The sequence below is a fragment of the Euleptes europaea genome, chromosome 2, assembly GCF_029931775.1.
Source record: "Euleptes europaea isolate rEulEur1 chromosome 2, rEulEur1.hap1, whole genome shotgun sequence".
Lineage (NCBI taxonomy): Eukaryota > Metazoa > Chordata > Lepidosauria > Squamata > Sphaerodactylidae > Euleptes > Euleptes europaea.
This window is the reverse complement of record NC_079313.1, coordinates 118,095,393-118,109,184: the sequence shown is the minus strand read 5'-3', so window position 1 is coordinate 118,109,184 and position 13,792 is coordinate 118,095,393. Positions and strand designations below refer to the sequence as shown.

General features: G+C 48.5%; 1 protein-coding gene across 1 annotated transcript in view; it reads left to right on the top strand.

The window, feature by feature from the left end:
* The first annotated feature begins 7,620 nt into the window (after positions 1-7,620).
* Positions 7,621-13,792, top strand: part of KCNB1 (potassium voltage-gated channel subfamily B member 1) — a 220,701-nt gene continuing 214,529 nt past the window's right edge. Inside the window, exon 1 of the mRNA XM_056844990.1 lies at positions 7,621-8,187. Coding sequence (XP_056700968.1) covers positions 7,621-8,187 — 567 coding nt within the window. The remainder of the gene's footprint in view (positions 8,188-13,792) is intronic.

The window sequence follows — 13,792 nt, the reverse complement described above, 5'->3', positions numbered from 1 at the left end:
CCTGAAGCAGATCATGAGAGGGAGGGCATCTTGGCCATCTTCTCGGCATGGAGTAGGGGTCACTGTGTGTGTGTGTGTGTGTGTGTGTGCGGGGGAGGTAGTTGTGAATTTCCTGCATTGTGCAGGGGATTGGACTAGATGACCCTGGTGGTCCCTTCCATCTCTATTATTCTACGACTGGGGAAGGCAATGGCAAACCACCCCGTAAACATAGTCTACCTAGTAATCGTTTGTGATGTGACATCACCCCATGGGTCAGTAACCTTTACCTTTTTACCACTGCAATGGACTACTTTCTCCAGAGCTGAGACTTGGGGTAGATTTATACGTGGCAAAAGAATTCCAGCTGCAATGCTCCCTGACTCTTCGGAGGGAGACAACTGCACGGAGAACCAGAGTGTACTGATCCACCCACCTACAAATACAAGCTTTGCAAGAGGAAAAGCGGGTACCATTGCTATGTGCATATTGCCCTGATTTAAACCCTACCCCCCACCCCCAACACTTTAGGATAAAAATGTGAGAGATCCTTCCAAGAATTCAGATGCCATCTAAATGCCAATCCATTCAAAAAACTACTTATGGCAGCTGGGAAGGGGGATGCGGATTTGCACAAAGAGCTGACTCCGATGGTGCTTTGCAACACTTAAGGGCCATTAGCACGCCAGATTCATCTTCATTAACGACACTAAATACATTGGGCCTCTTTCAACTTTTCCTAAGAAGAAAAACCGCCCTGGCTATGTGTAAACAGCTGCACAATGAAGAAGACTCTGAAATGATATTAAAGAAGAAGAGACACGGGTGTTAAAAAATGTTTTCCTGTAACTTCAATTAGCAGTTCTTCTACTTTTAAAGCAGGGGTGGGGAATGTCAGGCCATTTAAGGCCCACAAAATCATTTGGTCTGGCCCTGGGTCCAGGCAGATCTCTAGCTCAGAAGGATCTAAGACTGGCGATCTGCCACCTCCTGCGGACAGGAATAGCCTCTTTTCAAGGTGGATGTGAGTTTGTTTTGCTGAGAAAAGGAACCTTTTTCCCCCTTCCAGAAGAGTCGTTAGCTATGGAGCTGCTAGGACTGCCCAAGAAACTGTGTTAACCCTTTCCCACCTGGGCCGTGGAGAAATGTATTCCCTCTGTACTACAAGAGGGCTGGGGGTGGAAGTGGCAACGATGGGTTAAAGGGGGCAGAGACCGAATGCTCGGGGGGGGGCAGTTCTTAGCCAGTGTGTCCTCATTTCACCCCTGCAAGCGGAGGTAGCAGGAGCCATCTGTAGAATCCGGCCCCGACCATGCGGAGCAGGAGCAACTCCCGTGTGTGGCTGGACGGCTACACCCGGCTGGTGCAACAGACCATCCTGTGCCACCAGGTGGGCAAGTGTGCCATCAGTTGGATGCCTACCTACTTTCCCGCGCTGGGGGGGGGCATCTGGGGCAGCTGCCTGCTTGGGGCTTGGTCGGTTAATTTTTAAGTTGATAATTTTGTATGGCCCACAAATGACATTATAAATATCCAAATGGCCCTTGGCAGAAAAAAGGTTCCCCACCCGTTTTAAAGTCAGCATTCAAATAGGATTTCTTTGCAGGTTCTCTCTGCAAGCTAACAAGATCCTAGCCTGGGGTAGCATGGCTGAGAAAAAGCATTTGAAATTAATTTGAGCGATGCATTCTTTCACAGTGGCTGCTGTGGCTACAGGGGAGGGGCCGTGGCTCAGTGATAGAGCATCTGCTTGGCATGCAGAAGGTCCCAGGTTCAATCCCCAGCATCTATCAGTTAATTTTCTAACAGTTAGAACGGTTCTTCAGTGGAACAGGCTTCCTCGGGAGGTGATAAGCTCTCCTTCCCTGGAAGTTTTTAAGAAGAGGTTAGATGGCCATCTGTCAGCAATGCTGATTCTATTACCTTAGGCAGTTCATGAGAGGGAGGACATCTTGGCCATCTTCTGGGCATGGAGTAGGCATTACTGGGTGTGTGTGTGGGGGGGAGAGGTAGTTGTGAAATTCCTGCATTGTGCAGGGGGTTGGACTTGATGACCCTGGTGGTCCCTTCCAACTATATGATCTAGAGAGCGGCAAATCCAAGGCAAATCCTCCTATGCACATTGGGCATCCTCCTTAGACAGATGATGAGAGGGAGGGCATCGTGGCCATCTTCTGGGAGGAGGGGGACATCTTCGCCATCTTCTGGTCACTATGTGTGTGGGGGGGGGGAGGTAGTTGTGAATGTCCTGCATTGTGCAGGGGGTTGGACTTGATGGCCCTGGTGGTCCCTCCCAACTCTATGATTCTATGATCTAGAGAGCGGCAAATCCAAGGCAAATCCTCCCATGCACATTGGGCATCCTCCTTAGACAGATGATGAGAGGGAGGGCATCTTGGCCATCTTCTGGTCACTAGGGGTGTGTGTGGGGGGGGAGGTAGTTGTGAATTTCCTGCATTGTGCAGGGGGTTGGACTTGATGGCCCTGGTGGCCCCTCCCAACTCTATGATTCTTATGATCTAGAGAGCGGCAAATCCAAGGCAAATCCTCCCATGCACATTGGGCATTCTCCTTAGACAGATGATGAGAGGGAGGGCATCTTGGCCATCTTCTGGTCACTAGGGGTGTGTGGGGGGGAGGTAGTTGTGAATGTCCTGCATTGTGCAGGGGGTTGGACTCGATGGCCCTGGTGGCCCCTCCCAACTCTATGATTCTATGATCTAGAGAGCGGCAAATCCAAGGCAAATCCTCCCATGCACATTGGGCATCCTCCTTAGACAGATGATGAGAGGGAGGGCATCTTGGCCATCTTCTGGTCACTAGGGGTGTGTGTGGGGGGGAGGTAGTTGTGAATTTCCTGCATTGTGCAGGGGGTTGGACTCGATGGCCCTGGTGGCCCCTCCCAACTCTATGATTCTTATGATCTAGAGAGCGGCAAATCCAAGGCAAATCCTCCCATGCACATTGGGCATCCTCCTTAGACAGATGATGAGAGGGAGGGCATCTTGGCCATCTTCTGGTCACTAGGGGTGTGTGGGGGGGAGGTAGTTGTGAATTTCCTGCATTGTGCAGGGGGTTGGACTCGATGGCCCTGGTGGCCCCTCCCAACTCTATGATTCTTATGATCTAGAGAGCGGCAAATCCAAGGCAAATCCTCCCATGCACATTGGGCATCCTCCTTAGACAGATGATGAGAGGGAGGGCATCTTGGCCATCTTCTGGTCACTAGGGGTGTGTGGGGGGGGAGGTAGTTGTGAATTTCCTGCATTGTGCAGGGGGTTGGACTCGATGGCCCTGGTGGCCCCTCCCAACTCTATGATTCTTATGATCTAGAGAGCGGCAAATCCAAGGCAAATCCTCCCATGCACATTGGGCATCCTCCTTAGACAGATGATGAGAGGGAGGGCATCTTGGCCATCTTCTGGTCACTAGGGGTGTGTGGGGGGGGAGGTAGTTGTGAATTTCCTGCATTGTGCAGGGGGTTGGACTCGATGGCCCTGGTGGCCCCTCCCAACTCTATGATTCTTATGATCTAGAGAGCGGCAAATCCAAGGCAAATCCTCCCATGCACATTGGGCATCCTCCTTAGACAGATGATGAGAGGGAGGGCATCTTGGCCATCTTCTGGTCACTAGGGGTGTGTGGGGGGGGGAGGTAGTTGTGAATTTCCTGCATTGTGCAGGGGGCTGGACTTGATGGCCCTGGTGGTCCCTCCCAACTCTCTGATTCTATAACAAGCGGCCGCTGAAACCCCTTTCCCCTTAACAAGGGCTTCTGCTGCTGCCTCTCCTTTGCAGCCGGGGGGGGGGGGGAAGCAAAGCGTTAACGGCGCCCGTAACGCCGCGTCCGGACTGAAGGTGTCGCGGCGGCTCCCCTGGCCGCCTCCTCGCCTCCAACTTCCCAATCTGCTCCAAGCAAACTCCGGGACCGAATCGCAGGGGGAGGGGGGGGGTCTGAGCCCCAGCGGCTCAGACCGGACTTGTTGATCCCCATTAAGAAGAGACAAGGCGAGGGAAGCGGGGCCTTTGGGCGGCGTCCTCCTCGTGGATCTCGGTCCCCCCTCGCTGCAGATCCCGTTCTCGGCTTGGGTGGCTTGCAAGGTGGGGCTCGGGGAAGGGAAGCGCGGAGACGAGGGCCTCGGAGAAGCCGCTTGCAGCAGCAGGAAGGCGAGCCCGGAGTCCGCGGCGGGTTGCCGGCCGTCGCTTTTCCTGGACGCCCCCCCCCTACCCCCGCCTCGCTCCGGACGCGCACACGCCTTTCCGACGGCGGGGTCCCTGGCCATCGTGGGGGTCGCGTCCCCGGCGGGGTCCCGGCTGGGCGAAGGGAGGATGCCCGCAGCGACGCCCGGCCGCTGAGCTGGCCCTCGCCGTCTGAAGCAGGATGTAGCTCCCCCCGGCCCAGGCTCGCCTCTCCCTCGCAAGCCCGCCGGTGCGTGCTCCGGGGTCTTGGCAAAGGAAGTAAGTGGCCGGATTTGGGGGGAGGGGGGAGGCCGGGCCACCCTCGCCGGCCAGACTTTGCAACCAGCCAGCGCCGGTTCGGTGTGAATGCGCAGGCTTGCTTCGGAGGGGAGGGCAGGATCGCGCCCCAAGGCGATGCTTCGCCCCCCCCCCCGGGATCCGATCCGACCTTCCGCGCTGAGATCCTGGCCGGGGCGGGGGGCGGAAGGAGCCGTCCCCTTCCCCCCGGCTCCTTCCCCAGGGTTTCTTTCCATGCCATCTTGGGCAAGCGAGGCTGCAAAGGGAGCTGTTTCTCTCCGGGCTGCCTTTTGTTGGTTTGTTGTTGCTGCTGTAATGGCGATCCTGTTCATCATTCCGGGGGGGGGGGTTAAAGAAGGCGATTTTTCAAAAAGCCCCCCCCCCCAAAACAACAACAACAACAGTGGAGTGGAGCATTCTGGCTCAGGGAGAGAGCCTGACAAACCTGGAGTTTATATTCTGTGACGCCTCCCCCCCAACCATGAACAGACGGATTGGTGTAGCCTTTCTCATCGGCTTCAATGGAAGCGTCCCCCCCCCCCACTCCAGTGCGTTGCTGGGAATAATTGCCATTATAACTCTGTGCCTCGCCTCCATGATATTCCGTTTCAATGGAGACCTTTATGAGCCCGGAGCTTATTAAAGACACACGCACACTTTCAAAGCCTATCGCCAGTGCAAGCTCTTCTTAGCTTGAACAGGAGTCATCGCAGGCTGTCCCCTTGGCAAAAAGAAAAAGAAAAAAGTACATTCGTAAAATGAATAATAATAACTTTCTTTCCCCCCTTCACCTATTTCAGATCGCTTTCGAAGCCAAAGTTATTTTGAAAACCCTCCGCTTCTTTGATTCAGTTTCCTGTAATACATACACATAACACTGGTGTGTTTTCTTAGGACCACAGAGTTGGAAGGGAGCCGTACAGGCCATCCGGTCCAACCCCCTGATCAATGCAGGGTCAGCCTAAAGCATCCTCGACAAGCGTTTCTCCAGCCGCTTCTTGAAGACGGCGGTGAGGGGGAAGCCCTACCCCCTCTTCCTTCTGTAACACAGCCATCCATCGTAGGCCTATTGATTCATTCATAGATCACCTTGTTAAACGGCCACTGAACTGGCCCCATGTGAACATTAACCTGCCCCTTAGTTTAAATGAGTTTTTGGTGGAGAAAGGGGAAGAGGCTGACGGGTTCAATAAGGCAGCTTGTTTCACCCAGGGCCGTCCCTTGGGAACAACTCTCAGTCCGGCAGGGCAGGAGTTTTTCCTCTCTGAAAATCAGTTCTGGCTTCGCTCCACATTAAGCGGTGTGGAAGGGAAGGCTCTGCGCTCCAAAGTAGGATATGTAATTAGGCGTCCTAATTAGTGTCAGCTTGTGCCCCTGACGTCTTTGAGTTAAATTTATAAACAGGTAGCACATGGGGAGCGTGGATGATGACACCAGCGGAAGCATGCAGATGCTCTGGAGAGACAATAAAGAGGAACACACCCTTTGCTCTTTGAAAGTTCACCATTGACCTTTTAAGGAGGACAGCAAAGGCAGGGGGAAGCCTGGGAAAATGGCACATGAAACAACAAATGACTTGGTATAATAATAATAATTTATTAATACAGTCACTGACCAGCAGAAAAAACAACAACAGCCATAACAGATAACAAGAAAACCACCACAACAGCTACTAAAATGACTTGATATTTTTAGGGCCAAAATATAAAAATGCCACATGGATACTCCAATCCTAAAATGACCTTTCTTGGAAATAAGTCCAGTGGGTTGCAGTTGAGTTTACTTCCAAGGGCTGGTTCCTAGTCTTAATGCCAGTGTAGTTTTCATGCCCATGGGTTGAAAAATGCATGTATAGAGTTGACATCTGGCCTTTTTTATAATTTATAGCGTGTTGCATTTTGGGCACTCGTGCCTTTCCAGTGCGCAATATTGAATGTAAAATGCCACAAGAGAAAGTGTGTGAATGCAAGGCCCCTGTTCTGATTTGCATTCTGGTGAGTATGTACCTGATTTCCCCACTAATGTTCCTGAGGTGCACACCGTTTATAGAAAAGCAATGCAAAGAGCAGTGTTTTGTGTGTGGGGACCTCAGTTATCACTAGAGTGACTCTCAAGCCCCCTCCAACTAAGACATCTGTCTGTGTTTATGCATGAGAGGTGGGTGAAGGGGACAAAGTGGGTAGTTACATACAGTGTCGTTTTTTAAAAGCACCTTAAACCTTGAAAACGTTTTTAAAAAACCATTTTAAATGGGGAAATATTAATGTTTTTTTATGATTGTTCAATGTACTTTACGTGGAGCTCAGTTCAGTTTATTTAGTCATTTGACCAGCAAGCTTTATGTAGAGCTGTTGCTAAGTATCCGTTCAGAAACAGAACTTGTCCCTCGCTCTAAATGAGAGCAGGATTCGAGTCCAGTAGCGCCTTAAAGATCAACAAGATTCCCAAAGTATAAGCTTTCGAGAGTCACAGCTCCCTTTGCCAGATACCATCCAAATAAGAGTTTCTCTTCACAGGAGAGGGTAGAAATGGGGAGAATCTGAAATTTCACATCGGTTTGTGGACAGATAAATCAGTTGAAGGGGGGGCTGCCCACATGAGCTGCCCTTTGCTGCGCCGTAGGTTGGCTAAGCTCAACCAGCCGCTACTGATAACACATGACGTGCAACTACTGGCCCAGGGGCTGGAAACCACGTGCACGAGGGAATCCAATTCAGCACCTTAAGGCATGGACAGCTCAGAGGGTTCCCTCCTGTTTGAATGGGGTCTTCCCACGCATGAGCCTGGCAGGGGTTGCGCAAAGAGCCCTGTTAGCTGTCGCCTCTCCCTCCCACTTCTTTCAACGCGCTGCTCTGTCTGTTCAGTTTCAGCACCACCAAACTGAACAGCGACCTGTGCTCTCGCAGCCCGTCTGCTGCTGCCGCTGCTTCTGCAAGCAGACCGAGACGAGCGATTTTTGTCCGTCTGCCTGATTAATTCCCAAGCCGGCAGCCCTCAAGAAAAGGAAGAAAGAGCCTTGTTTGATTTGTGGAGGCCACCATGGGTTCCGTGGATTCTCTCTCTTGCAGGCATGGAGGAGAAGGATAACAGGTGAAGAGATCCTGTTCAGAAGCTTGATTACCCTGGAAGCTTTCGCCAGCCTGTTACCGCCTTATAGAGACAAGCAATGCCTGCGGGGATGAATAAGAATGGATCTCGATCTACTACCTCTTTGCCTCCAGATCCCATGGAGATTGTCCGGAGCAAGGCCTGCTCCAGAAGGGTCAAGCTTAATGTGGGTGGCTTGGCCCATGAGGTCTTATGGAGAACCTTAGACAGGTTACCACGGACAAGGTTGGGTAAGCTCAGAGATTGCAACACCCACGAATCCCTCATGGATATATGTGATGACTACAACTTGGAGGAGAACGAGTATTTCTTTGACAGGCACCCAGGGGCATTTACTTCCATCTTGAACTTTTACCGCACGGGCAAGCTGCACATGATGGAGGAGATGTGCGCTTTGTCCTTCAGCCAAGAACTGGACTACTGGGGGATCGACGAAATCTACCTGGAGTCCTGCTGCCAGGCGAGGTACCATCAGAAGAAGGAGCAGATGAACGAGGAGCTCAAGAGAGAAGCGGAAACGATGCGCGACAGGGAAGGCGAGGAGTTCGATAACACCTGCTGCGCAGAGAAGAGGAAAAAACTCTGGGACCTTCTGGAGAAGCCCAATTCGTCTGTAGCGGCCAAGGTAATGCCAAACTACAAGTTCTTTTTATCAGTTGTGACTAAGACTTGTGTACGGGAACCAGAATGATGTTTGGAAGATGGGGGTTATGGCTTTTCTGGCTTTTTATTGTATTGATCTGGCTGTTGCCTGTCACTGTAGTGCTTGAGTCTCTACTGCAACAGAAGGGATTATAGGAACCTAATTATGGCTCAGTGCTATGAGGTCTCCAGTTGCTATCTTTTTCTAAATCTCCGTACTAATGGATAGGTATATTTTTAAGGGAAAAGTAAGTGAGACGTATCTTACAATATTTTGTATTCCATACATTTTTAATGACACAACAGTGGAAGATAAGGGATTGCAGCGAATTGAGACTGGAGGGAAAAGTAATAGGGCTGGATATCTTCAGAACAGTTGAAATCTGGCTTTTTACATGTGAGATGTTTACATAACATGTAATGTTATCTTAATTCCTGGACTATGTGGCTGTACCTTTGTCAAATCTCATGGGAAAATACATGGGGTTAATAGATAAGAATAGTTTTGCTAATAGTTTTGTTGCTGTGGTGGCAGATATGTTTGGCCCTTTAATCATTTGAAACTGTCATGCTTTTATTTGGCAATGGTTGTGAATAATAGACTATACAAATATGAAAGATCGATTACTCTCCATTAGGCAAATCTCAGTTATCCAAAGTCCTTCTTCATTCATATTGATATTGTGTGTTTCTCTTCCCTCCCGTCCAGATAGGGCTGATCGATCCCTTGAACATGTGTACCAGATGTTCTGTTTTCTAGAGGCTGGGCACTAGCTTCTGTGGTTATTTTTATTTGTTTTGGGGGGGCGGTTTAGCATTTCTTATTTCCAGCATTAATGTTTGTGTGGCTAATCTGTAAAAAATATTTTTTTGCTTTACATATAGTCCATAATCAGTCTTCTGTCACTATATCTGCAAAGGAAGTACAGATTCTTGGGAGTTTCCACTTTAATGTCCCCAATTTAGGCATTAAGGAAGTTTTGACCACAATGTTCTGAATGCTTCTTAAGAGGATAATAGGCAACCATAGAGTGTGGGACATAGAAGCCAGTCTTGTGCTGACATCTATGTCTGATGGAACTGATGGAAGGTAGCTTTGCTTTGTCCTTCAGACAACAGGTGGATTACTGAGAAACTGAAGTTTTGTGTGGAGTATAGTTGGCTTGGCTCATGATTTGGGTGAAGAGGAGAGAGAGAAAGAACTCCTGCTGCTCTGAGTGGAGGTCAGCATGGAGGCCCCTGGGCTCAGAGGTGGTGCTCGTATTTGCCCCCAGGATGTTGTGGGTTCGGTCCCCAGCCACTCCAGTTAAAAAGGATGTCAGAGAGCACAACTGTGAAAGACTCAAGGAAACCATTGCTAGAACAGACCATACTAGGAAACATGGACCAGAGGCCTAGGGTTGTTCCAGATTTGCAGTTGAAATGCTGTTTCTGCACTGCTCCAACCTGACCATCTAAGACAGTGGTTCCCAACCTTTTTTTGACCAGGGACCACTAGGACTTTTTTGTTCGGTGCAGGGACCCCAAGGTTCAAAATAAAAATTCTGAGAATTTGAAAATAAACTTTAATCATAACTGTTAGTTAAACATTAAACTTAGAATAATATTTGAATATATATTTTTATAATAGAGAACTTTTAATTGAAAATATTAATTTATTATGGGTTTATAACTTTGTTTCGCGGACCTTAATTTAGTTCTTGCGGACCCCTGTTTGGGAACCAGTGATCTAAGAGGTAACCTGCTCTGTTCCAGTAAGCAGAATTTATTTATAAAGTAATGGAAGCATATTTTCAAATAACGTCTTTGTTCCCAGTTCCCTGTATAGGAGTCTTCATATTGGGAGGAAACAAAACACTTGTATCCTGCATTCCCACAAGTTGTATTCCGCATTTCCCAAAAACTAACAATTGTAAATGAGACCATTCATCCGCAGTATAAAATTAAGAACAAAAAAACCCCCCAAAATTGCCATGGACAAGTTGAGGCCATGATGCTGCTATCTAAATGCACAGAGAAATAGAGCTGTTCATTCTTGGAGCCTAAATTATGACAAGCAAACATCCCAGAGGGAGGATATTCTCAAGATGGGGTGTCAGGACAGAAAAATAGGTGAGAGCACACAGAGCTGGTTTTCTGAAGAGGGTCTAAGGCCTTTTATGCAGGGACATTTCCCTGTGGTCACCCCCGCCGACTGCTTTGGGGCTTCCTGTTGATTATGCATGCCTTTTCCGCCCATCAGAGGTCGCCTTGCTCTCCCCGCACGTTATGCCCGCATTTTCCAGATTCTGGCTAAAACAGCAACAGGAAAACACGGGCAAAATGCATGGAAAAGGCATTCATAATCAAAAGGAAGCCACAAAGCAGTTGGCGGCAGTGACCACGGGGAAACGTCCCTGCATAAAAGGCCTAAGTGAATGGGAAGGATCATCTGGGAGGGGGTGGTCCTTCTGATATCCTGGTCCCAAACCATGTGGACAGTTAGAGGTCATGTGAACAAATGAAGCTGCCCACACCGAGTCAAACCATTGGTCCATCTAGCTCAGTAGTGTCTACTCTGATGGCTAGCAGCAGGGCCAGTTCTGTGCCCACAACCAGGACCTCCGCTTACACCTCCCCTCCTACCCACATACCCCTACCTGCCTGTGAATCCTGATGCCAGCCCTGGCTAGCAGCTACTCTGGGGTCACAGACAAAGAAGGACTTTTTCTTAAAACTTTCTGACTGAGATCCCTTAACTGGAGATCCCCAGGGGTTGTGCCTGAGACCTTCCGCATGCACAGGTTGTGCTTTGCCACTGAGCCACAATCCCTTTCCAACCCAAACCCACCTCTTTGAATTGCTCCTGGAAATGTACTGAAAACTGCATCAGTGTCACACTGATGTCCTTTCATTGATGTGTTCTTATACAACTTAGAGCCAAACTAGAATTTACTGTTTACCCAAGTTCACCATGGGGACTTGCAGCCATACTGCTGCTATCAATCTTGGTGGCAACTCCTGAGTAGTAAGTGCAGACAGGCCCAAATCTGATTGGGACTGCAGCGCAGGGGTAGGAATTCCTCTTGCCTTCTTCCTCCACACCATTTTCGGCAGCCGATACGACCCGTAGGCTGCAGAAGTGGGTTTTATTCACTGCATCGGAGGCTGCAAGCACGCACATGCAGCCTCCCAAGTGAGTAAATAATGCCCCCTCCGTGGCCCCCAGATCATTTTGGTTGATAAAAACAGTGTGGAACAGAATCGGGCCAGTCTGCAGTTTTTACACAGGAGTTGCCACAGAGGCTTGTAGCTGCCGGATGGCTGTAAGACTCTATTGGGAACTCATATAAAAAAGTAATGTCTAGTTTGGCCTTTATAGGCAAGGCTGCAGGGTTTGAATTTCTGACACCCAGGTCAAGCTTCTTACCCTACCTTTTGTCCTTAAGTAATGGAAATAGATGAGACAGGTTGTGGGTTTTATAGACAAGGACACTATCTTGAGATACCCTGCTATATAATACTTGTCATTATAACAAGTAGTCTTTATATTTCATTGTGTAAAACCTGGGGTAGGTTTTTTGACATTTAATTTGTGGAACTCTGGCACAGGATGTAATGATGGCTGTTGGCATAGATATCTTTGGGGGGATTCGACAGTTTCATGGAGGATAGGTCAACCAGTGGCTGTTCTCCTGTGTTTGAGGCCATAACAGTTGCTGGGGAAGAGAAACCACTTGCTTTGGCCTGGAAAACAGAACGCCGGGCTAAATGGACCCTTGGTGTGATCTGGCAGGGCTTCTCTTGCGATTATCACATTAGTATTCTGCTTAATCATGACAGGCTCTTCCTCAAAATAATATATAAAGTTTCTTTCGAGTTCTGGGAAGTCATTTCAAAGACTGGGGGAGGGTTGATGTGATGTCTCAGGAAAAGGAACGGCGTGCAGCAGTCAAACAAGAATTGTCATTTTTGGTTTCTTACAAGAGAGGTTCAGGCTGCCTTTTTTAATTATTTCGGATGGAGCAGGACTGAATGTTAATAATTCACAAGGGTAGTTTGGCGCGCAGGCAGGATCCAGCAATGTCGGCCTCTAGCTTTGGCAGTCTGTGGCAGAGACTCAAAATCCATTAGAGGCTGTTGATGTTCATGATTTATTGTATATGAGGATGGGTCATCCTTGCCAAAGAAGTGTCTTTGGTGATTTATCAGTGAAATCCATTCTAAGTTTGTATTCTGAGGAAAACAGCCAGAGTAAATGCATTTAGCAATTGCAGACCTTCCTGTGTTCAGCTGCCACTGTTGGGATTTTTGGTTTGGAAACAGAGACAGGGCTGGAATTTGTCAGTTTTCACATTTCAGTAAATGCACAGACTTGTGTGCTCTTTAACGGCTTCCAAGCAGAACGGTTGCATTTAAGTGGCAGTCCAATCCTATACAGAATTACTCCAGGATTGAAGTTTACCGAAATCAGAACGCTCAGACTAGGATTGTACTCTTTCAGGGCAATCCTGAACAGAGTTGTACCCTTCGAAGGCCATTAAAGTCAGTGATCTTAGAAGGGTGCCACTCTGCTTAGAACGGCAGTGTTAATGTACTAATCTTCTTCTCCAAACGCAGATGTTTGTCTTTCACCTTTTTTTTCCTCTGTGACTGTTAGTAGAACAAGTGACAGAGCACATGCTTTGTATGCTGAAGGTAACAGAGGTTGGTAAAGGCCTTTCTGTGCCCTAGAACCTGCTAGGGGAGCCAGTGTGGTGTAGTGGTTAAGAGCGGTGGTTTGGAGTGGTGGAGTCTGATCTGGAGAACCGGGTTTGATTCCCCACTCCACATGAGCTAATCTGGTGAACTGGATTTGTTTCCCAACTCCTACACATGAAGCCAGCTGGGTGACCTTGGGCAAGTCACCCTCTCTCAGCCCCACCTACCTCCCAGGGTGTCTGTTGTGGGGAGGGGAAGGGAAGGTGATTGTAAGACAGTTTGAGTCTCCTTTAAGTGGTAGAGAGAGTTGGCATATAAAGAACAAACTCTTCTCCTCCTCCTCCTTCTTCTACTACTACTACTGCTACTAACTCAGTGCAAGCAGTATGGCACTTATGGGCCATTTTAATGTATTGTAACCATTCATGAGAAATCACTTCTGCAGTCTAACGGTTACAGTAGGGCAGTATATACTGGGCTATTCTTCATAAGATCACTTTAAATGGGCCACTTACCTGTTAGTACAATTTAATTCTCCTGTTATCAAAATGAATAAACTGGACAGTACAGGTAGAAGCCGGCCAAATGTAAGAACTTCAGAGTGCAATATCCTAGGCAGAGTTACTATAAGCCTGTTGATGTTGGTGGTTTTAGACTGGGCTAACTCTGCATAGGATTGCAATGTCAGGGTCCCATTGGTTTTGGTGGAAACTGAAGTTTCCCCAATGTCTTGAATTTTGCATAGATTTATCTCCCCATCTCCAAAGATGATCATATTTATGTCATCCAGTCATCATGGAAACACTCCAGATTGATTTAATCTATAACAATAAAAGGACCCGTTTGTTTGTTTGCCTGTTTGCCTGTTTGCCTGTGACAGGCATAACTCATCAGAAAGTAAAGCTGTG